General features: G+C 48.6%; 1 protein-coding gene across 1 annotated transcript in view; it reads right to left on the bottom strand.

The window, feature by feature from the left end:
* Window positions 1-958: 958 nt before the first annotated feature.
* Window positions 959-25,130, bottom strand: part of CERCAM (cerebral endothelial cell adhesion molecule) — a 29,670-nt gene continuing 5,498 nt past the window's right edge. The window contains exons 2-13 of the mRNA XM_063144582.1: window positions 24,507-24,617; window positions 22,582-22,699; window positions 21,291-21,425; window positions 20,531-20,735; window positions 19,649-19,768; window positions 18,029-18,105; window positions 15,057-15,163; window positions 13,519-13,651; window positions 11,676-11,803; window positions 10,444-10,647; window positions 3,546-3,802; window positions 959-1,285 (exon numbers count right to left, since the gene is read on the bottom strand). Of these exons, the coding sequence (XP_063000652.1) occupies window positions 3,556-3,802; window positions 10,444-10,647; window positions 11,676-11,803; window positions 13,519-13,651; window positions 15,057-15,163; window positions 18,029-18,105; window positions 19,649-19,768; window positions 20,531-20,735; window positions 21,291-21,425; window positions 22,582-22,699; window positions 24,507-24,617 (1,585 nt within the window). The 3' untranslated portion in view covers window positions 959-1,285; window positions 3,546-3,555. The remainder of the gene's footprint in view (window positions 1,286-3,545; window positions 3,803-10,443; window positions 10,648-11,675; window positions 11,804-13,518; window positions 13,652-15,056; window positions 15,164-18,028; window positions 18,106-19,648; window positions 19,769-20,530; window positions 20,736-21,290; window positions 21,426-22,581; window positions 22,700-24,506; window positions 24,618-25,130) is intronic.

Consider the following 25,130-nt stretch of genomic DNA (forward strand, 5'->3'; position numbering starts at 1 on the left):
AAGGAATGCAGGGAGAGGGGTTCACAAATGAATTCCCCCCCTCCCATTAAACACACGCACACACAAACATTGCTCCTAGAAAACTAGGATGCCAGGGACATTTCCAGCCAAGCCTTAGATACTAGTTTTCTTTGTGCGGGGAGGTTTTCTTTTTCCTCCCCCATCCCTATAAAATAGGGTTTGGAGGGTCACAAATTCTGCACTTTAAAAACACACACACACACACAAAACACATTTTTGTTGGGTCCTGCAACGAGATGCCCCAAGGAAGCAGAAGCACTAAAGACTACAGGTTGCCAACTTTCTCTCTAGATAGGGCTCCTGTGCCATCAGCAGATGCACATTCTTAAATGCAGCAAGTGACACTTCCTCCAGCATGGAGAATCAGTGATGGGGGGAAAAACTTTGCGGGATGAATTTCTGTAAGGTGTTAGATCTGTCTAACAGGAGCCCTAACAGAAAAAAAGTTGGTAACCCTTTGCTTTAGAGAGGGGAACAAGACTGCAGCAAAGACAGAAACCTCTAAATTTAAATAAGAGCTCGTGTTTAATCTGCAATGTAGTTTGCTTACTTCAATTTAAAAAAACACACCAAAAAAGCAGAGTTGAAGAACTGGTGATGTGCGTTGATTCAAGGCGAACAGAGAGAACCTGAGATGAAAACAGCTTAGCAGGAGCCTTATTTCTGCTCCATGGTTATCTGGAATGACTGTCCCAGTCAAAGAGGCAGCCGTTAGAAATCCCGGCTGGCTTAGAAGGAAGACGCCGTCTCTCCTTAGCACCCACGGCAATGCAAGGGGGAACAGAAAACTAACCCAAATTGGTACAAATAATTTATCCAAACCAAAGTTCATATAAAGTTGGAATGTTGGACCGTTCTAACAGCAAACATCTGTACAAAGTAACCTAGGCCTGGGCAGGCTGCAGAGGAAGGAGCGTCCCCCCTCCCCCCAGGGGGGTTAAAAAGAAGAAGAAATATCCAAGGGGACCCAAGGTCACGGCAGTTCCAGAGCCACTCCGCTGTAGGTGTGAATTCAGCTTTGTTCCCAGGGGAACGTGAAGGAAAAGTTCCACATTACTGGCCTGAAAGCGCCTTTGTGGTCCCACATGGGAGATTTCAGAGTTGCTGGGAAAGCACACACCGGCCTTTGAAACATGTTTCGCACACAGTCCCCTCTTTGTTCAAACATCTCAAGCAAACAGTGTCCTGAGAGAAGGTGGAGAGTGGGAGAATGTAACCTGGCTTTTGAATTTCTCTCACACTCGTAGGGGTGCGGAAGGTGAGCCTGGAAGGGAAGAGATTGGTGTTATTCCAGGGAGAAAAATCCAGTAAGAAGATAATATTTGGAGAAGAAAGTCTGAACATAAGAACATAAGAAGAGCCCTGATGCTGGATCAGACCAAGGGTCCATCTAGACCAGCACTCTGTTCACAGTGTGGCCAACCAGCCATCGGCCAGGGACCAACAAGGCAGGACATGGTACAACAGCACCCTCCCACCCATGTTCCCCAGCAACTGGTGCACACAGGCTTACTGCCTTGAATACTGGAGGTAACACACAACCATCAGGGCTAGTAGCCATGGATAGCCTCCCCCTCCAGGAATTTATCCAACCCCCTTTTAAAGCCATCCAAATTGGTGGCCATCACTACATCTTGTGGTAGTGAGTTCCATAATTTAACTATGCGCTGTGTTCGGCTTAGTAGAACTACATGTATGTGCCTATTATTATTATTATTATTATTATTATTATTATTATTATTATTATTATTATTATTTCTTACCCGCCTCTCCATTTTGTTCGAGGCGGGGAACAACAGTAAATATAAAATACATAAAACTGAATAAAAACGTAATATACATTGTTAAAACATCCTGAAAACATTCTAAAAACATCCTAAAATCCCAGTGGATAAAGCCTTGAAGCAATGAATTCTGATTATTCCAGTTGCTGAGGTTTCCCCAGGCACTGGCCAGCCACTTTCAGCCCACAAGGACTAGCAACGTGTCTTTTAAATCATTATTTGTTATGATTTGAAGCACTAACAATAGTGCTTTAATAACAGGGTTCAAAACATGATTTTAATCTTGTAATGCGGATTCACGGCTTTTTGTTTTTTCTGTATTTCTGTTTGATTTGAATTGTTGCACACTGCCTTGGTGACACAGGGCAACTGAGAGTAAGATTACGGCTGGTAAACATTCTCTCAGGAGTAAGTCCCATTGAAGCCCACGGGAGGACCTCGTTCTCAGCAGATTTGCACAGGACTGCAAATTCAGGCACGCACAGAACACCGTGCACCAATGTGGTCTCACGTCAGACAGCTATGCTTACTTTGTTCACAACGACGATACACCAATCTATATACACAGGTCCCTTGAGCAGTTACAAACACAGCAGGGAATTCCATGCTCTGTTTTGTAACTGGTCAATAGGGCAGGGCTCCTGCAGCTTTAACTGTTGTGATGAAGAGGGGATTTCACCAGGTGCTGCATGCATACAAATGACACCTGCTGAAATTCCTTTTTCTATACCACTGTGAAAGATACAGCAGCCCGGTCCTCCTTTCCATAGGGTCACCCTACTGTAGGCCTCAGCAAAATGACTCACAAAATTGGCTGCTAGAGAGAAAGGCAGCCCTGGAGAGAGGTTTTTTGTTCGTTTTTAGAGAGATGGACACTTTCCAGTTAAAGCCATGCCACGTTAAACCAAGAAAGAACTTCCAATGAAATGTGAGTTGCACACACAACTCTGCGTAGTACAGGCTTTCAGAAAACCACCAGTCCTGTAATGAACCATGATTTCCTTTGAGGATGCTAATTTATCTGTCCTAGAAACCCTGAGTCCACTGCATTCGGATAGGGTGTAGAGCATACAAAGACGTCATTTGACCAGCGAGGCCTGCGTTCTGTGCAAAACGCACCCTTTTCTCTCCAGGGTTGAACTCAGGGGAAGAAAACAGTTCTGTATATTTGTAGCCAAACGTGACCACGCACAGCACTGACTGGCCGGCACGTGTGACGTCACCAACCCATTGAACCTTTCATCTGCAGAGCAGTTTTGCAACTTTAAATAAAAAAAAACCCTGACTGTGCTTTTTTAAAAAATCAAAATAGGTAGTATATTTTTTTTAAAAAGTGAAGTAGATAGCCTTTACTACTAGTAGTAGATAGTAGATAGTACTATCTACTACTTAGATAGTAGATACAGCAAGGAGTTAGAATTCACATTGCCGATACATAGATCTCAGATTTACATTAGGAAGGCAGGAAGAAAAATCTCTACAGCTTCTTTGTTTTCAAATGTTTGACCAGGACTTTTCTCTTGTGCGCCCTCAACCACTCCTTGTGGATATTTGAAGCAACTCAGAGAACAGGGTGGCCGAATATAAACCAAATAAATGGGTTTTTTTTGGGGGGGGGAATACGTCAAGAGAGCAATGCCTTCTGGGAAAACGTTTCCGGCGGCCCAATAACTCCTTACAGCACGTGACTCTTGAGTGCTTCCACATCTGCTGCACATCTGTTTCCCGGGCATTACTTACCAGACCGCTTTTATAGCTCATCCCTAGAGGCCGAGCGAAAGGAATGGTCGGTTGTGCCTCTGCTGCCACGGGCATCTTTCAGGGTCTTCTGTGAGCCGCTCCAGTCTGTTTTGCGCGAGTCGTCGTCCCAGATGGTGGAGGTCTCCGTGTCACTCATCCATTGGGCGTCCCCAGTGTAGTGGGTTGGGAAGGCCAGGAGGGGACGCACCGAATACGCCCGCAGGTCGCGGTGGCTGAAATGCTGTTTGTAACCCTCGCTGAAGGAGAGAGGAAGAGAAGAGGTGAAGGCGTCCACCATGCCGTTGCAGCGGTAGAGTCAACAGTAGAAAATTCCAGGCTCGCCTTTGCACCAGCTTCGAATGCATTTGCTCAGTGCCGGTAAATACATATGCCGCTCCACAGAGGACAGAGACACCATCGAGGCTTTTGAAAAATTCTTTTTGAATGCTATTTATTTATTTTATTTATTATTGCATTTATATCCTGCCTTTTTTCCTCCAAGGAGCCCAAGGCAGCGTGCATAATCCTCCTCCGCTCCATTTTATCCTCACAACAACAACCCTGTGAGGTAGGTTGGGCTGAGAGGCTGTGACTGGCCCAAAGTCACCCGGTGGGTTTCCATGGCTGAGTGGGGACTAGAACCCGGATCTCCCAAATCCCAGTCCAACACTTTAGCCACTACACCACACCGGCTCCCTCATATTTCCCAAATGTGTACGTAATTTCGCCCTACTCTTTTGTATGTGTAAAGTCTGGTCAGTGACCGTAATAAAGTTTTTGTTTTTGTGAACCGCCCAGGGAGCTTCAGCTGTTGGGCGGTATAAAAATGCAATAAATAATAATAATAATAATAATAATGATGATGTTGATGACGACGTATGCCACTGAGCATGTACATAGTGCATTTCCCTCCCTCGCCACTGACTTTCCCTCCCTCAGGAGTGACTTAACCACTGCTATATCCCTCCCTCACCACTGACTTAGGCCACACGCAAGGTTAGCAAGCCAGACAGGCATAAGGGACTCTGGATGACTCTTTACCTCGCCTGAAATAGGAGACAGATACACAGGTTCTGCACCATTCAAAGAACCAGCCCACACCATCAGCGGAACTGCATGTTAAAAGCTTGTTCTGCTGCAAGTGGAGGGGCTGCATTTTTCTGTGCTCCACCACACACCAACGAATTCCCTGAACGTAAAACAACCAGCAGGTCCAGGAGGAAAAGCACTAGGCTAAACCCGAACTCTCTGCCACATGCTGTTATCCCACGCCAGGGAGAGGCGTGTACGGTGTGCTTTTTTGTGGGGGAGGGATTAGCGTTCAAACATGCAAGCCCATACGCAGCCCTGCAGTCTAAAATGGTACGGCCCCCGGGAAAAGGCGTCACGCCGCGATTCGCTGGTTGTGCAAACTGGCCCCAAGAGCCTTCTTGCAGGGAGAGGGCCGTAGCTCAGGGTGACAGAGGACCTGTTTGGCATGCAGAAGGTCACAGGTTTGATTCCCGACATCTCCAGGTAGGGCTGGGAAAGAATCCAGCCTGGAAGACTGGAGAGCCGCTGCTGCCAGTCCGTGTTGACGACACTCAGGTTCTGACTCAGTATCAGGCGGCTTCCCACGTTTCGGTTGAATCCAGCTCTTTATTCAGAACTATGAGGACTAGAACCTTATTTCATTTCGAGGTGAAGGACAATAGCTCAGCGGTAGAGGCCCAGCTCCCACACAGTCTGTCTGCAGCTATCCCATCCCACCCACTCAGTCCCAAAACGAGGGCTACGCAAGAACTTTGCTACACAGTGTGGTGGAGTGGTTAGAGTGTTGGACTGGGAGTCGGGAGATCCGGGTTCTAGTCCCCACTCAGCCATGGAAACCCACTGGGTGACTTTGGGCCAGTCACAGACTCTCAGCCCAACCTACCTCACAGGGTTGTTGTGAGGATAATATGGAGAGGAGGAGGATTATGTATGCTGCCTTGGGTTCCTTGGAGGAAAAAAAGTGGGATAGAAATGTAATAAATAAATACACACACACACACACACCAGGAGGGAGCGAAAAGCACATCGTTTTGAGAGAAAAAAATAGTGATTCTGGGAGGAGCGAGCTGGTGCCAAAAAAGCCCAGGTGAACTTCTAGTTTGGAGAGAGAGAGAGAGAGAGCCTGGCTTGGATGGAAAGTCTCGAAACGCAGCCAAAACGCTTGGCGCGGCCCAGGCCAGCTGCCTGCAAATCACATCCCCGTACGGTCCGCCCAACGCAATCCACGGGAAGCCATCCAGCGAGCAAAGGAAAAAGCTTGCCCCACTGAGCTCTCTTCCCATTTCGGGAGGGAGAGAGTTCAAGGCAAGGAGGGGTTGCTATTTCTCCTCCTCCTCTTCAGAGAGGGCAGATGGTTAGGCAGCGAGAGCGAGGCCGAGGAGGAGCAGCGGAAAGCAGTTCCGGAGACCAACTATGGGCCCTATTCTGGGATTGGGGCATCAGCCCGTGCCTGATAATATCGACCCTTGACGCTTATAGATCAGGAAACCCCCCCTCCCCTCCCGTTCCAATCCTTTCCCTGCAGAGTCCTGACTGAAACCCCGGAACGGATTCATCATCCCACCGGCATCGCAGCTGGGAGACCTCCCTGAGAGTTCGGACTGGTTCGGACCAAAACCAGGAGCAGAGTCACCGAACCACGGGCGTCCCACTGAACTACCCCACTTTATAAGTGAATGGGGGGCAGCAACAATTATGGCTACCTAGTCGGGTCGTCCAGTAATCCGACTGCTTTTGTGATCACCAGTAGATTTTCAGCTGCTTGTCTGCATATATTGCACAGAGAAGTTGCAACCGTTGTCCCAAACTAAATCTACTTCCCACCCAGTGAAGGCCAGCGGCTTCGATGTCTTTGGGGCGCTGAATCCGCTCCGGGTTTCAGTCAGAACTCTAAAGGAGGTGTCCAAGGCGCGGAGTTCTGACTGAAACCCGGAGCGGATTCAGTGCTTCACTGACATCGGAGCCACCAGCCTCACCTGGTTCCAGCGCTGTTGAACCACAACATCACAATTCCTTAAGAAGAAGAAGAAAAATCACTGAATTCGTCAAAGCGAATTCATGTATTTCAGTGGTTCCCAAAGTGGGCGGTACCGCCCCCTGGGGGGCGGTGGGATTGCATAGGGGGCGCTAAGAGGCAAAGAGGCAGCAGGGGGGCGCTCGAGGTGGTCTTTTCCGAGAAGCGCCTCTCCAGAAGGTCTTAAAACCCAGGGACATTTTTATGGGAGAAGGTAGTTTGGTCCCAAGACATACAGGGGAAGAACCCACACATGTATAAATACCGTTTAAAAAGAGTCCTTTTAATGGTGAATTGAAATGTTTCAAAAGCACCAAAACGCTAATGAAGAGACAGACCCTGCTTGGTGTGCCCCACTATCCTGCACTATGGAGCGTGGTTCAGAAGCTCCTGGTTGCATTTCCAACATCCTACTTGGTGGAACGTGGTTTTAGTGTGGTCTGCCTACTTCTCTCCAAGCGAAGAAATCGACTCCAGATTACTCAACATGGTGATTTAAGACTCCTGTTAAGTGACTTTAAACCAGACATTGGGAAACTGGTATCCCTTCATCAAGCCCATCCATCACATTAAGAATTTACAGAATAGTGAGGTACTCTACCCTAGTTACTAAATGTGATCTCTAATATTCTTGCTAAATGACTATCAAACTTTGAAAAGATGATATCACTGGATCAAGTTTAATTGAATAAACTAAAAATTGTAATTGGATTTTGAATAAATATTAAATTAATTGTTATTGTTTTGAATTTTATTGTTATTATCTTCCTTAGTGGGTCGTCGAAAACCGCTATTCTGATTAATGATTTTTATAGGGTAGGGTAGGGGGGCACTGGGCATGAGTTTGTGGAACCAAGGGGGCGGTGACCTGAAAAAGTTTGGGAACCACTGATGTATTTTGTTCCCACTGCCCTTGGTGGTGGGGTACCGGGACCGTGGTGCGTTGGACTGGTGGAAAGTTTGCATTTTCCTCCAGAGCCCTTTTTGCCACTGAAAATCCCCCCTCCAATACTATACATACACACACACACGCCCTCCATCGCTCCAGCACTGTCTGTCTGCTCCAGTCCGGATCGTAATCCGTCCCACCCCATGTTTTAAAAAGGATTGGAAAAGGGACAGACGATGACGTCTTTAACATCGTCTCTAGCTTGGCTCTAAAACCCTGTGGAATGACCCCAGTTTTCTGGATCGTGGCAGGTCTCCAGCGAGGAGCTAAAGAAACCGCCTGGCAAGAATTCCCCCTCCTTCGCTGTCAAGCTGTTGCCGCTGAAGGCTGATTATTCTGTTCCACCGTTTTCCATAGAGGGAGGGAGCTCACTCGAGCAGATGTTTTGCCTTAAGAGGCACAAAAGGGATGGTGGGTTGGGAGGGGAGGAGCGGGGGGGGGGAGGGGGTGCGGAGAAATCTTTGCTTTGCTTACAAGGCAAAATTCTGCCTGGCCGATTCTAGAACCCGGATCTGCGCGTCACCCGCCTTGAAGGAGTTGGAGAGTTTTGTGGAACTGGAGAGCTAGCTGCAAGGCTGAAGGTGGGGTGGGGTGGGGCGGGGGGTAAGGCTACATGCTCCCACCGTCAGGCTTCAACCCAGATTAGAGGGGAAAGACGGCCCAGGTAATGCCATTACATGCACTTGTCAAAATCAAGAGGCTCAGTGATCGGTAACAGGCAGTGTGACCCTCGTACAAGCCACTGGCCTACCCCAAGGTAATAGATTCACTTTCAACTTCCATACTTTTTAGCGTATGGGGTTCATACAATGAAGGAGAGCAGGCGGCTCAAGTAAGCGAGGCAGTTCACAAACTACGAAAGCAAAACACCCAAAAAAGTCAAAACCTCTTCCTCTGTGTGCTGAGAGACACTCAGGCCTTCGTCTCCTAATAGATTCACTCCAAACTCCCATGATTTTTAGCGCACTGAAGCAAGGAGGAATAAAGTCAAGGTGTCCATGTGATTCAAACAGCAGGTTGCTCGAGCAAGTGAGCCAATCCACAAACTATTCCCCCCCCAAAAAAAAAAGTAGAAAAAGGAAACGCAAAACCTCTTTCTCTCACCCCAAGTAGGGTTTAGTTTATCGAACCAAAGGGGGCTTCCTAAAATACCAAATCTAGTGACCACCAACTAGCAGCAGTGCTACGGCCCCAACGTGGATGGGCCATCACCCAGTTACAGGCTGGCTGAGATGACATCTTCTCACTCAGCAACAGCTCTTCACGCTGGGCAACGCTGAGCCACTATCACCACCGTCGACACTCATGGGGAAAGTGTTTAAAAACCAGCTGGATCCCAGGAACTGTACCCTGGCTTTGGATATTCACTCTAACAATGGGGCAGGCCCTTGTTTTGGAAGTAGAGTTGGAAGGGGTCTGTAAGGCCATCAAGTCCAACCCCCTGCTTAATGCAGGAATCCACCCTAAAGCATCCCTGACAGATAGTTGTCCAGCTGCCTCTTGAAGGCCTCTAGTGTGGGAGAGCCCACAACCTCCCTAGGTCACTGGTTCCATTGTCGTACTGCTCTAACAGTCAGGAAGTTTTTCCTGATGTCCAGCTGGAACCTGACTTCCTGTAAGCGCCCAGGACGGAGCAGGGGGATGGATTGAGCAGGAGACTAGACTCGATGGCCTTATAGGCTAGGGTGACCGTATGGAAAGGAGGACAGGGCTGCGGTATCTTTAACAGTCGTATTGGAAAGGGAATTACAGTAGGTGTCCTTTGTACGCATGCAGCACCTGGTGAAATTCTCTCTTCATCACGACAGTGAAAGCTGCAGGAGCCTTGCCCTCTAGAGTGTAGCTAGACTAGTATAGCTAGAGTGACCAGATTCAAAAGAGGGCAGGGCTCCTGCAGCTTTCACTGTTGTGATGAAGAGGACATTTTACCTGGTGCTGCATGCATTCAAATGACACCTGCTGAAATTCCCTTTTCCAAACAACTGTTAAATATACGGGAGCCCGGTCCTCCTTTCCATAGGGTCACTCTATTATAGGCTCCTTCCAACTCGACTATTCTATGATTCTATGAATTGTTGGGGCAACGGAGCCTTGCTTTATGCAATACTTTCCCTCGCAAGGAACACTTGAATCCTATGTATTGAGGGTGGGCAACTTCAGGAAACAATTTCGCCCCATTGGAGTCCATCATGGCCCCGTGGGTGCCAAAAAACAGCGATTTAACGAAAAAATGAAACAAAAGGAGATCCAGAGCTGCTAAAGAGCACCAAAAGAGTTAAAATGATCTTGCAAACAAGCTACTTTTGACCCTTTGTGTGCTCAGTAGCAGTTCTAGATGCCATTTTGTTTGCAATTCATTCCATTTTTTACATTTGGGGGGGGTGTTGCCTCTTATTTCTTGGCGAAGCAGGGGCATTGGGGCACTGGGGATGCACGTTGCCCATCCCTGCTCTGTATCAGTAATGAACGAATTCTCCTAGTGTGGGTCTTCACGTAGCCAAAACAAACCTCCCCTCATGCAAGCTGGAGATATCAGTGGGCTTGGAGGAACTTGCTTGCAGAAGTACAAAAAATATTTAGGGGGAAAAATAATGGAAGGAAAACAGCCCAGCTGAACGTGCTCAATGGGTACCGAATGGTGACCGACTGTTGGGGAAAAGGAAGACAGGAAAAAAACAGGAAGACCGGGAATGTAATAGAGTGCTGTGCAAAAGGGTATGACCGGCACCCTGAATAGAATCGCTTCACGCTGCCACATTTTGTTGCAGGCATAAAACCGCCCACGCTCTTCTACACAAAACAAGGCGTGAGCACATCGAGATAAGTGTGTTGTTCGGAAGAGCGGCCCGAATGGGCTAACTGACATCTCACAAATATGGCAAATAGTTCAGGCCTCTCCTTACTTGGGGTGCTTGTCATACATGATGGGCAGAAATTCATCCACGGGCAGCATTTTGGAGAGTGGCCGCGCGTCCAGCAGTTTCTGAGCCCCCTGCCGCGAGATGACATAGGCCAAGGTCCAGTAGGAATATTCCGGGACCACCAGGTTTCGCACATCCTCCACCAGCTCCTCGTTCTCCGAGTTCACCTGTTTCCTGCCTAGGTAGCTGAAAAGACAAAGAGCCCGGTTGAGTTCCCTCCTTTTGTTTTTCCTGGGACCTTTTGCATACAAGGCTGCATCTAAAAGAATCTCAGGTAGCAGAGCTAGGGAAAGGCGTTTGCCTGGGACCTTGGAAACCGTAGCCCCTTGCACTGGACTGTGCCGAGCTAGGTGGACAGATTTTCAGTGTGACAGAGACCCTGCTTTTGCCTGCAGAAGGTCCCAGGTTCAATCCCGGCACACTCCGGCTAAAAGCTCAACTTGTGACCATCATTTCAAAGCCCTCTGCGAGCAATCAGTTCAGGCCTCTGGCAAGAGCAAATTATCCCTACCCTGGGCAGCTCATTGGGCAGGGAGGAAGAGAAAAGGAGGTGGCATATAAGAAAGGGAAAGAAATGGGGTGCCATAAAAGAAAGAGAGAGAACGGAGGGTGCATAAAAGGAAGAGAGAGAGAGAAAGAAAGGGGTGCTATAAAAGAAAGAGAGAGAAAGGGGGTGCCATAAAAGAAAGAGAGAAAAAGGGGGGCATAAAAGGAAGAGAGAGAGAAAGGGGGTGCCATAAAAGAAAGAGAGAGAAAGGGAGTGCCATAAAAAGGGGAGAGGGAGAAAGGGGGTGCCATAAAAGGGAGAGAGAGAGAAAGGGGGTGCCATAAAAGGGAGAGAGAGAGAAAGGGGGTGCCATAAAAGGGAGAGAGAGAGAAAGGGGTTGCCATAATAGAGAGAGAAAGGGGTGCCATAAAGAAAGAGAAAGGGGTGCCATAAAAGGGAGAGGGAGAGAAAGGGGTGCCATAAAAGAAAGAGGTGCCATAAAAGAGAGGGGGGAGGTGCCATAAAAGAAAGAGTCAGAAAGGGGGTGCTATAAAAGAAAGAGTCAGAAAGGGGTGGCATGAAAGAAAGAGAGAGAGAGAAATGAAGTGGCAGAAAGAAAGCCAGAGAGCGAGAAAAGCGAGTGGCAGAAAGAAAGAGGGAAAACGAAAGAAAATGGAGTTTTAGAGGGTGGGAGAATTAGGGGTGGCCGAAAAAAGACCCAACATACATCAGGTCCCAGTCCATCTGTGCCTGCTCCAGTTCATCCATCAACCTCCGAAGTCGCTTCTTGAAGTAAGCCTCAAACCGCACGTCATCCTCCAACACGATCGACCTCTCCAGCCCCCGCTCAGCTATCTGAAAGAAAAACACCCACCCACGGAGAGTGGGGGAGAGAGGGTTCCCTGCTCCGTTACAGGGCTCTCCCAGGACTGCAGCAAGCAAAGCTCTAGACTCTGTCCCAGGGAAACTGGCATCCGTTGTCTGTTGTAATAAAACATAGCGCTTGCTGACAATATCAAAAGCCTCAGTCTTTTTCGAGAGGCAGGAGAGGGCAAAACGTCATCAACAGATGGAACAAATAAACTATTTCACATATTTGGAAACTGTAAGGCGCAAGGTCCTCAAACGGAGAACTAAGTCCGGTCCACCCTTTTTCCTTATTAATCTGCATTCAAACACCCACCCACACCCACACCCATCCATTCCACCCAGTGGAACGCTGTAGAGGGAGAATTCGGATGCAGGTCCTCTCCATCCATTCATCTAAGACAGCCTTCCTCAACCTGGGGCGTTCCAGATGTGTTGGACTGCATCTCCCAGAATGCCCCAGCCAGCTGGCTGGGGCATTCTGGGAGTTGTAGTCCAACACATCTGGAGCGCACCAGGTTGAGGAAGGCTGATCTAAGAGATCAGCTCCCTGTAATCCCTTTTCCTTTCGTATCGTGTCTTCCAGACTGTAAACCTGGGGGCAGGAACCATCTTATTACTGATCTTTGTAAGCTACCTAGGAACCTTTTGGGGGGGGAGTGAAGAGTAGGATAAAACAAATACCCCAACATAATAAGCGGGCCTTTAAAACTATCCTTAAATATGTATTTTCTTGCAAGAGAACCACACTGGAACTTTCGGGCATCGTGATAATTTAAGTCCCAATCTGCCCCTTTGCCCAGGAGTTGTGGGTTTAGGTCAGTTCTTATTGGAAGCCGCCGAGGTCGCAGCCCTGAGGTCTCCATGCTTTGAGCTTGATCTGCAGTGCGCACAATGGCCAGAGAGGGCACTGTTCAGCCCAGCAAGGTCAGGTGTCCCGAGGGACCAATAGCGGCCTGGGAGGCCCTATATAACCACTGCTCCAGCCTTTGGTTCCCAAATGATCCCCTGGAGAAGCTGCTGAATAGCCTTGTCTTGCCACACCACCTTGTCTGCCTTTCTCCGGGAGGAGAAGGCAGCTCTCAATGGCTCCTAGCCCTGGTGGTTATGTGCTACCTCCAGTATCCAAGGCACTAAGCCTATATGCACCAGTTGCTGGGGAACATGGGTGGGAGGGTGCTCTTCCACTCGTGTCCTGCTTACGGGTTCCTGGTCAACAGCCGGTTGGCCACAGTCCTGGACTAGATGGACCCTTGCTCTGATTCAGCATGGCTGTTCTTATACCCATCTCTGACCACATCATCCAACCTTCGGATTCCTGGAGGAGAAGGCTATCAAGCCCTGATGGTTATGTGCTAGCTCCAGTATCCGAGGCAGTAAGCCTGTGCGCCCCAGTTGCTGGGGAACATGGGTGGGAGGGTGCTGTTGCTTTGCTGGTCCTTGATCCACAACTGCTTGGCCACTGTGTGAACAGAGTGCTGGACTAGATGGACCCTTGGTCTGATCCAGCATCAGGGCTCTTCTTATGTTCTTCTGTCTGTATGATGGAAACAGACCCCCTACCTCCACCCCAGCCAGCCCTGGACCCCTCAGCTTGTCACTGAGCTTGGCTGAGGCCTGACACTATTATCGCATCCTCTCTCAGCTGGCTCTTCTCCATCCACCGTCCCTCCCCTGTCGCCCAACCCTGTCCAGCCCCTCACCTCTTTCCATACACGGTGGTGGCTGAGGAAGCAGCCAACTTCTCCCTTGGTGAGCGTCCTGCCCGCAAAAGGGTCATAATAGCCTGGTAGGAGGTCTACCCCCAGTTTCTTGATGTCGCTGCTGTTCAGGGCACTGGTGGAGAAGAGAAAGCAAAAGCCCACGATTACCAAGAAGGGCGTGTCTACGTTCACCGGCATTCTGTTACTATATTTCGCATTGACGGTAAGTTTGAAGGACATTAAACACTGCAACAGTACTGTTGAGAGTAAAATGGATAGCTCTGGCTTTGAAACACGAACAAAGACAACAATTCCATTACTTTAAAAGGTTACTACTGGCCTCTGGGGCAACAGCAGGAGACGGCACGCCACGTTTGCAACGGACATGGACATTGAGGGAGAGCAAATTCTTAGGAATGGGTACGAACACCCCATAGAATCATAGAATCATAGAATAGCAGAGTTAGAAGAGGCCTACAAGGCCATCGAGTCCAACCCCCTGCTCAATGCAGGAATCCACCCTAAAGCATCCCTGACAGATGCTTGTCCAGCTGCCTCTTGAAGGCCTCTAGTGTGGGAGAGCCCACCACCTCCCTAGGTAATAAGATGTGCCCTGATGCTGGATCAGACCAAGGGTCCATCTAGTCCAGCACTCTGTTCACACAGTGGCCAAACAGCTGTCGACCAGGGACCAACAAAGCAGGACATGGTGCAATAGCACCCTCCCACCCATGTTCCCCAGCAACTGGTGCACCCAGGCTTACTGCCTCTGATACTGAAGGTAGCACACAACCATCAGGGCTAGTAGCCCTGGATAGCCTTTGCCTCCAGGAATTTATCCAACCCCCTTTTAAAGCCATCCAAATTAGTGGCCGTCACTACATCTTGTGGCAGTGAGTTCCATAATTTAACTGTGCGCTGCGTGAAGAAGTCCTTCCTTTTATTTGTCCTGGATCTCCCACCCATCAGCTTCATGGGCGGACCCCACTTGGTTCTAGTATTTTGAGAGAGGGAGAAAAATGTCTCCCTGTCCACATTCTCCACACCAGGCCTAATTTTGTACACCTCTATCCGGTCTCCCCTTAGCCTCCTCTTCTCCAAGCTAAACAATCCCAGCTGATGTAACCTTCCCTCCTAGGGGAGATGCTCCAGCCCCTTCATCATTTTAGTTGCACTTTTTCCAGCTCTATAATATCCCTTTTTTAGGTGTGGTGACCAGAACTGTACACAGTATTGCTGTGTTCGCACGATAGATTTGTATAAGGGCAGTATGATCCTGGCCGCTTTATTCTCAATTCCTTTTCTTATAATGCCTAACATGGAGTTTGCCTTCTTTACAGCGGCCACACACTGGGTGGACATTTTCATCGAGCTGTCCACCACAACCCCCAGATCTCTTTCTTGTTCGGTCACCGCCAGCTCAGATCCCATTAGGCTGAGAACCGTGGCCATAGATTACAGCAGCCCTGTTCCGGGTAAATACACACACAAAAATAAAGCAAAAGAATGCATCCCCAAAAGCAGGGCCAGTAAGTTACCTTCCGTCCACCGCGTTCACCACCAAGGGGTCGATCTCCAACTCCAAGAGTGCGTCTAGCATGCGCTGCCGGCGGTCTGGACGCCGCGCCAAATTGATGAGGAACACCTAAAAGGGGGGAAACGAAAGGTTTCCACCTGTACAAGGCAAACCGGAAAGCAAAGCTGCTGTTGCAGGTGGGATTTAGGGGCCTTTGTGGTGTCTGGACGAGGGGACGACACCATCACAGCATCACTTTGGACTGGCCAACCAGAGGCCAAGCTGGATGACTAACGGTTTTGTATGATGTTTTACTACACTGTTATCCTTTTGTGGTTTTAATCCTGGCCTTATAAACTGCCCAGAGAATTTCGGCTAGTGGGCGGTACAGAAATGTAATAAAATAATGAATGAATGAATGAATGAATGAATAAATAAATAAATAAATTACCAGGAGGAGGGCCTTCTCTGCTGTGGCACCCTGGCTGTGGAATGAGCTCCCTAAGGAGGTTCGCTCGGCACCTACATTATAGGCCTTTAGACGCCAGGTGAAGACCTTTTTATTCTCCCAGCATTTTAACAGTCTATAAATTCAATTTTAACTTTGGTGTTTTAAATTTGTAATCTTGCATTGCTGCTGTTTTTATCTGGTTGAGCTTTTATATTGTATTTTATAGTATGGTTTTATACTGTTGTTTTATACTTTGAATGGTTTTAATTTTTGTGAACCGCCCAGAGAGCGGGATAGAAATGTAATAAATGTAATAAATTGGGCGGTATAGAAATGTAATAAATAAATAAATAAATAAATAATTTGTTACCTGCCCTCTCCCTCTGGATCGAGGCGGGATACAACACAAATGCAAAACACCATAAAATAAACTCAGGGACTGTTGTCAAAAGCCAACAAAAAGTGGCTTGGGTAATATACGTCACCACTAAAGTCAAGGTACTTTATGACTTCTATTTAAATAAAAGCCAAGCTCCCAGTCCTCATGGGGTTGAAGGACATTTTGAAACTGTGTGGGGAAAACCATTATCATTGTTTATTAGCAGGGGCACTGCTTCCATCTGCCACCTCTCTCAGAATCCCCTGTTCCCTCTGAGTTTAGCTGCAATCTTCACAGTAGCTTGGGTGGGAGGAGAATTTTCCAAACAATATATTGTCAAGTAATTGCAGAGTGGGAGGGGGGTTGAATGGGTGATTCAGCTATAATAATAATTAATAATATCGTATTTCTTCTATTCTAAGACGCCATTGATTGTAAGACGCACACTAATTTCAGTACCACAACAGAAAAAAGCTTCGATTCTAAGAAATAATAAACGCACCCGCGATTCTAAGACGCACCCCGTTTTTAGAGATGTTTATATGGGGGAAAAAGTGTGTCCTAGAATAGAAGAAATACGGTAATAACAATATATTTATTTCTTACCCGCCTCTCCCTCTGGATCGAGGCAGGGAACAACATTAAATACAAAAATACTATAAAATACATTAAAGTGATTAAAAACATATAAAACATTAAAAACATTATTAAAATAACAGCCAGACATCTTAAAATTGGACTGGGTAGGCGTGCTGGAAGAGATCAGTCTTTATAGCTTTCTTAAATTTGGAAAAACCACTAAGTTGGCGAATCTCTCCCGGCAGGTCATTCCACAGTCTGGAAGTGGCAAAAGAGAAAGTCCTCTGGGTAATGGTCATCAGCCTAGTCTTTGCTGACTGAAGTACATTCTTCCCAGAGGACCTGAGGGTGTGGGGTGAATTGTACAAGGGAAGGCGATCCCACAGGTAGCCTGGACCCAAACTATGTTGGGCTTTAAAGGTAATAGGAAAGGAAAGGAACCTCTCATGCAAGCACTGAGTCATTACTGACTCTTGGAGGGATGCCAGCTTTCGCTGACGTTTTCTTGGCAGGCCTTATAGCGGGGTGGTTTGCCGTTGCCTTCCCCGGCCGTTATTGCCTTTCCCCCAGCTAACTGGGTACTCATTTTACCGACCTCGTGTGGATGGAAGGCTGAGTCGACCCGAGCCGGCTGCCTGAAACCTGCTTCCACTGGGATCGAACTCAGGCCGTGGGGAGAGTTTCAGTTGCAGAAACTGCTGGTTTACCGCTCTTTATACTTCACCCAGAAACTAATTGGCAGCCAGTGGAGTGATTTTAAAGTTGCTTTACAAAGGAACTGTCCCTGATGGAGATGAGAAAGTGCTAGAGCTGGTTGGCTGATACGGATCAACACAGCTGCCTGCAATTTTGAGCCTCTCCTTGGGGAGGGAGGGGGGCTATGGGGGCTGTCATGACGAGCACCCGCATGCCCAAATTTACCACTACACTACTGAAGTAGCAGCAAGAGCAGAAGCTATGATGGGACAAGGGAGAGGGCTTTCTCTGTGGTGGCACCCCGGTTGTGGAATGCCCTCCCCTTGGAGGCCCGACTGGCGCCAGCGCTGATTTCATTTCGACGCCAAGTGAAAACACAGCTTTTTAACAAAGCCTTTGATCGTTAAATTCACCAAGACGGCACATTGTTTTAACTGTTTTGTTTTTACTGCTTTTAAATTATATATTGTTTTAACTTGGTTCATGGTTTAATTTGTTTTTAGCGGTGTATATTTATTGTGTAATACTGTATGCTTTTATCTGTACGCCGCCCTGAGATCTTAATGATATAGGGCGGGATACAATTGTTTTAAATAAATAAATAAATAACAAATAAGAAACCGTAGCCTCTGGTCGGCAACAGAACAGTTTGTGGCTACTCCCCGTGGCCATTGGCAACCTCGTGTCAGCAACAGCCGCACACATGCTGTTGAAACCACCTTTCAAATGTCCGCACGCAACCCGCCATGAGGACTAGAGGCTTAACTTTCAAAACAAAACCAGAAGCCGACACGGAGGCTCCCGGACAGGGGAGAGAGAAGAGGGCTGACCCCAGCCGGAATCCACCCATTTGACACAATGCGCGGACAGTCCCGATTCTCACTCTTACCTCATCAAACCCAATTTTGGTAGGGTGCTTCGGGGGGAGGTAAACGTGCCTGGAGGGGAACATGGGAGGTCCGTCCACTGCAAGAGAGACACAAAGCATGGGACGGAGGCCACACACCCCTCGCTGAGCGTGCAGCTCCTACTTATCAATGAGCTTTTCAGAAAAAGGCCGTGCTGGCATTTTGCTGGTGTATTCTGCCAGGCGTCCACCCCAACTCCCTCTTCCTTTCCCTTTACGTTCTTTGATTTATACATATGCGCTGGTTATCTTTAATCCTGGTTACTGTTGGGCTTCAACAATGGTTGCTGTTTAATAGAGGAGGCACTGCAGGGTTGAAGTGGGCGGTTGAACTGTTAAGATGCATTTTTGGGGAAATGGGAGGGAGGCTACATACAAAGGTATCTTTTAAAGTACATTTCCCTAGGCATAACTGTTTCCTCCCAGCATTTGAGAAAGCCAGGGTGGGCATCTTGGCTTTCACAAGCCGAAACACTTTGCAATAAGTCCAGGCCTCTGACGAAAGCGATTGGTCTCTCTCCTGGCAGCCTTCTGAGAGGGGAGGAAGAAGGAGAGAGGAAGAAAAGGGAGCGACGGAAAAAGAAAGACAGAGAGAAAAAGAGGGAGAGAAAGGGAGCGGCAGAAAGAGAAAGAAAAGGGGGTGGCAGAAAGAGAAAAAGAGAATAAAGAGTGTGGCAAAAAAGAGAGGAAAGAAGAAAAGGGGGTGGCAGAAAGAGAGAAAGAGAAAGGGGGTAGCAGAAAGGAAGAAAGAAGTGGTAGAAAAGAGTAAGAGAAAAGGGTGCAGCAGAGAGAGAGAGAGAAGGGTGTGACAAAAGAGAGAAAAGGGGGTGGCAGAAAGAGAGAAAGAGAAAGGGGGTAGCAGAAAGGAAGAAAGAAGTGGTAGAAAAAGAGTAAGAGAAACGGGCGCAACAGAGAGAGAGAGAGAAGGGTGTGACAAAAGAGAGAAAAGGGGGTGGCAGAAAGAGAGAGAAAAGGGTGCAGCTGAAAGAGAGAGAGAGAAAGAAGGGTGTGGCAGACGAGAGAAAAGGGGGCGGCAGAAAGAGAGAGTGAGCTGCAGTGGCCCTGCCCACTTTGGCTCTGGCCCCGCCCACTGCTTGCTTCGCTCCCGACAGATTATCCCTGGGAGAATGTGGCCGTGGACAGCAAAAAAGTGTCCCACTACTGGTGCAAGCCATATACTGATTTGGGGAAATAACAAAGGAGATCAGATTCAAAGGTATTTCTTGTTTGAAGTGCCACACTCAAGGGGCGAAAAGCACTGGGGTCTGGATAAGGCCGATATCGCCAGGAGACCAGCCTAACGCAAGACACAGGCCTTTCAGAGGCCTCAGAAGTAGGACTGATGTGTCTTAGAAAAGCAGAGTTATTTAACTATCAGCACAGTAGGAAGGAGTTCATGGCGAGGGGGACCGCTTGGTTCTCCCCACCCTAGATTTTCAAAAGCTGGCCAGAATGGCTCTCCCTTGAGATGGAAAAAGATCAACCGGACATGGGTGTGGCATCCAGATCTATAGGATCCCAGCTGGAAAAAAAGCTGCATTGATCCTCCCACCAGCGTCCATGACGATTTCTTGCAACGTGTGCGCATGCGCGCTGACTAACCCATGGCCTCCAGGATAAGATGCACAAAGTTGACGCGTTCATCTTCCAGGGTCTGATGAGACTTCACGGGGACGTTGATGTACCCCAAGTGCTCCTGGTTGCACAAGTACATCTGGGCTCCTGCACAGAAAACAGAAAAGAACCTATTGTAAAAAAAAGGAAAGCTTTTTTAAATGAAGGGTGGTGTAAACAACGTTTTAGGCTAGTTACATAAAAAGGTGGACCCCACATGACGGACGCAGGGTTCCTGAGTTTATAATGCTGCCCCCTGCTCCATTCTGGGCCCTCCGTGTGCTTCCAAACACCTCCCAAATTGGCACTCATAACCCTGACTGCTCTTTCTGTGGTTTCCATCTTGCTCTTTCTTTTTCTCTTTGTCCCCCTTTCTTTCTCTCACTTTCCTTTCTTTCTTTCTTTCCTTCCTTCCTTCCTTCATTTCTCTTTCTGTCTTTCCCTTCTTTTTATTTCTTTCCTTCCTCTTTCTTTCTTTCCTTCCTCCTTTCTCTTCCTTTCCTATTTCCTCTCCTTTACCTCTTTCCTTCCTTTCACTTCCTTTCACTTCCTTCACTTCACTTTCCTTCCTTCACTTTCTTTCCTTTCACTTTCTTTTCCTCTCTTTCCTTCCTTTCTTTTTCTCTTTCCTTTCCCTCTGCCTCTTCCTTTCCTTCTCTTTTTCCTTCATTCTTTTCGATTGCCCCCCCTCAGAATTATTAACCCTAACACTGCTACTCCTCATACAGCAAAGATGACGACAATTCGATCCAGTGTAGGGAGCTCTTCGCCCCTGCCTGCCTTCCTGCCTTCCTTCCTTCCTTCCTTCCTTCCTTCCTTCCTTCCTTCCTGCCTGCCTGCCTGCCTGCCTGCCTGCCTGCCTGCTCTCACCTGCGACCTGGCAGGAATATGCAAAGACAATGATGTCATCGAAGGGCCAGGTGTAGCCGGGATGGGGCGGGTGAAAGGCCAGCCCGGCGGTGTCAGCTTTCCGCAGATCAATCAAGAAGGCGGCGTACACCATGGGCACGGCGAAGCATCCGAGGCGCTGCCGGTTCTTGGTGGGGAAATAGTCGGCCGTCCTGCGGTAGTAACCCTGGCGTGGGCAAGAGATGTGAGAACCCCCCGTGGCGACGTGAAAACTGTTTACTATCCATTCTTTTTTTTAAAAAAAAATTGCTTAATTCTAGCTTCCAAGAACTATCCTGAAGTGAAAAGATCTTGCAGAGATTACGAAGGAGGCTAAGGTATTCTAAGTGTATTCTGGTACCCCCCCCCCCCATCTCTCATATCTCTTGGTGGCTGGGCAAGTTTACCTGGCAGTGGGGGCAGGGGTCAGCACTGGGGGGGAGGGCTGCCATATTAACTTCCCATAATGACCCAGAGCAATGTCACATCAAGGGCATCTTGGGAAATTAAACTGGCAGTTCATCCCAGCCACCAGAAATTGTGCCAGATGGGGAGGGGGGAGGAATTAAAGAAATGAAAGGGGCAAGGCAGGTGTCAGTGGAAGCCCTCACCAAGACCCTGGGGCCCTGACTGTTGCCCAATTAGGCCCTGATCCCCACCGAGTAGTGACCTACATACACGGGGCTGCCACAGTTGAGGCCCCGCTGGCCAAACTGGAAGCTCGTCCACCCAAGCGTCTTACCTGAGGCGTAATCCCACACCAGAAGTTAGAGTAATACGTCTGGGACTCCAGCATGGGCGCCACAACCGATTTGTTTTGTGCGATGAGGAATTTCAAGGTCTGGTTGTTTGTCAGAATGCAGTCAGTGTCGGCGAACTAGGGACAGAATTAAAACACAACGGCTCAGTTCAGACAACACGTCAGTCAACTCAGTGTGAAAACTCCACTCAGCGGTTGAGTTTTTAGGGGGTGCTCCCCACACATGTTCTGACTCCACAATTGTGTGAACGTGGGCTACCGTGGAGTTGAGTAAAAGGCAATGTGGCGTTTGACGGTTCTTCTGCTCTCTCTCCTCCCCAGTCCTCCCAATGGTATCCCATCAGCCATTGCTGTTAAAAAACAATCCCAGCGGCTCTTCTAGAGCAGCCCTCACTCTTTCGCCATTCTTGCCAGGAAACTCGATAGCCAGCGGGAAAAGTCAGCAATGGTATCCCATCAGCCACTGTTGCAAAAAAAAACCAACACCCAATCCTGGCAGCTCTCCTAGAGCGCCGCTCTTGCCAGAGAACTCTGTAGCCAGTGGGAAAAGTCAACGCAACAGAAACTGCCAGATAACACACAACACAACGGTTGTGCAGGAACTCTTCTCTGCACGGCATGGATATTCTGCGTGGAGTGTTTTTTTAAAAAACAAAACACTGTGCGTGGAGTTTTCCCACCATACAACACATTTCTCAACGGTGGTGTAAAAACTCCACCGTGGAGTTCTAAAACCGCCGTTGAGAATCGTTTTGTCTGACCTGAGCTATCTCACTGGAAAGTAGATTCTCCAGAGGGATCCTGGTGGGTCCCTCACATTCCTCCAATTGAAATCATCTGCACAGGTAGCAAATCTCCTCTATATGGTTTCGACGGATTTCAGAGTGATCACTCCGCATAAAGAAGAACGGCAGGCAGATGGGCTTGGACATGAAGAGGAAGGGGTGGGTGGGTTGGTAAATTCAAAGGATGCCATAAGTGGAGTTTCTTTGGGGTATGAGCAGGGGGGGGGGAAAGTGGGGTGCTGAGATGCTCTCAGTTTCAGGTGTGGTGGAGAAAAGGGTGGATGTGCTGGCTGGGGAATTCTGGGAGTTGTAGTCCAACACATCTGGAAGGTACCAGGTTGAGGAAGACTGGCGTGGATGATAATTTGGGGGAGGAGGACCCATGTCGTGGGGAAAGTGAAGTCCAGATGTACACAGGAATGGATACAATGCAGGAGATTCAAGTCGAGGGAGCGGTTTCCCCGCTACCAATGATCAGAACAGCTTACCAGAATGTAATCGGCCCGTTCAGCCCTGGCGAAGCTCAGAGCTTCCTGTTTGAGCCTCATGAGGTGTTCAAAACGCTGGTTACTCCACTCCTTGGGCCCCAGTTCATCAGGGTAAGAGCTGCAAGGGGAAACAGGGTTGTAAGCAGGGTGGGGGTAGGCCTGTGTGTTTTAGTTGATGTGACATAAGAACATCAGAAGAGCCGTGCTGGATCCGACCACGGGTCCATCTAATTCAGCATTCTGTTCACACAGAATTCAGCTGCCCATAGGAAACCCCCCCCAAGCAAAAGCACCTATTTCATGGAGCATCTATTTCAGAGGAGGGCAACCAGGATGATCAGGGGTCTGGAAACAAAGCCCTACGAAGAGAGACTGAAAGAACTGGGCATGTTTAGCCTGGAGAAGAGAAGATTGAGGGGGAAAACATGATGCAAGGAAAGGAACCTCTTGTGCCAGCACTGAGTCATTACTGACTCAGGGAGGGACGCCAGCTTTCGCTGAAGTTTTCTTGGCAGGCCTTATAGCGGGGTGGTTTGCCGTTGCCTTCCCCGGCCATTATTACCTTTCCCCCAGCTAACTGGGTACTCATTTTACCGACCTCGGGAGGATGGAAGGCTGAGTCGACCCGAGCCAGCTGCCTGAAACCAGCTTCCGCTGGGATCGAACTCAGACCATTGGGAGAGTTTCAGCTGCAGAAACTGCTGCTTTACCGCTCTGCGCCACACGAGGCTATTGGGAGACAGGATAGCACTCTTCAAATACTTAAAAGGTTGTCACACAGAGGAGGGCCAGGATCTCTTCTCGATCCTCCCAGAGTGCAGGACATGGAATAACGGGCTCAAGTTAAAGGAAGCCAGATTCTGGCTGGACATCAGGAAAAACGTCCTGACTGTTAGAGCAGTACGACAATGGAACCAGTTACCTAGGGAGGTTATGGGATCTCCCACACTGGAGGCATTCAAGAGGCAGCTGGACAAACATCTGTCAGGGATGCTTTAGGTGGATTCCTGCACTGAGCAGGGGGTTGGACTCGATGGCCTTAGAGGCCCCTTCCAACTCTACTGTTCTATGATTCTATGTAGCACTGAATTTATGAAACCATAAATCACCACCACGAATGAGAAGCAAGTCAGCTTCACTAAGTGGGTCCCTTCTATCCAGGTTCAAGAAACACAACGGCCTGTTTTCATGTTTCCAAAGGCCGTTCTCCCAAGCTGCCAGGGGGTTGACAAGCTGGAGTGGAACCAAAGAATGATACAGTGTGGAAAGTTCCCTGTGAGTAAACCCTCTCGAATTCTCTGCCCTAAAACAGGATTAGAAGGTAAGCTGATAAAAGCTGGCTCAATGCATAAAAGGTCAACCTAGTCCAGCTTCCTGGACCATCAGAAACTGCTTTATACTGAGTCAGACCTTGGTCCATTTAGCCCAGTATTGTCAACAAGGACTGGCAGCAGCGGCTCTCCGGGGTTCCAGGCAGGATTCTTTCTTAGCCTTTCCTGGAGAAGCCGGGAATCGAACCTGGGACCTTCTACAGGCAAAGAAGAGGCTCTACCAATGGAGCTACACCCCCTTTTCATAGTGGCTAAGTATGGCCTCTGAGAAGCACACAAGCAACAGACCTCTGCACTGGCCAAAAGTCACTCAGACAGAACCCAGATGTCCTGAATCTCAGTCAAATGCTCTAACCACTACACCACGCTGTTACTCCCTGCAGTTGACCCTACAGCGACTCATAGCCAACGGCACTTTGCCCCTGAACATGAGGATCCCATCAGCCACACCTCCACAAACGTACGGATGCCCCGTGGCAACATCCTAAGCTACGTGTTTGATTCCAGGGATCCAAACCCATCACGAACGTCCTTCGTCTCTGCACATGCTCTTCAGAAACCCCAGAAAGCGGACCTGAATCTCCCAAGCTTTACCTGGGCTCGTCCACAGATCTCCACTCAATGTGCCGGTAGAGACTTTCGACGGCCGTAAGCCATTCGTGCAGCATCTCCGTTGTGTTGTCCACGTTGTGGTCTGTCGCGCACCTGTGAACCCATATTGCAAAGCCGTTAGCCGCAGCGGAGACGGAACTCAAGTTGCGGTGGGGGCTGGGGAGACGCGACTGGCGATCTGGGGGCTGCATCGTCCTCCAGATTACTTGTCTGGCGCCGAAAGCCCCGCCGTTTGGGGCTTCGTTACACGTCAGTCCACGCAAGACGTCAAGGGCAACGGTTAGGTTGGCAAAAAGAGATATCCCAAAACAGATCCCAGCCAGAGTAGACTGGCCTAGTTAGACCAATGGGCCTGATTCAGAACAATGGCTTTCATGAGGGTGGATTCCTGCATTGAGCAGGGGGTTGGACTCGATGGCCCTGTAGGTCCCTTCCAATCCTGCTATTCTATGATTCTATGTTCACCTTCAGGGCAGCATCAATGGCACATGCCAAGGGCCCACATTCCAGCACAGGGACCCTGGAGTTGCTCCTCTTCACCATTATTATTATTATTATTATTATTATTATTATTATTATTAGGCAATGAGGATGATCAGGGGTCTG

This window comes from Elgaria multicarinata, chromosome 19, assembly GCF_023053635.1.
Source record: "Elgaria multicarinata webbii isolate HBS135686 ecotype San Diego chromosome 19, rElgMul1.1.pri, whole genome shotgun sequence".
Lineage (NCBI taxonomy): Eukaryota > Metazoa > Chordata > Lepidosauria > Squamata > Anguidae > Elgaria > Elgaria multicarinata.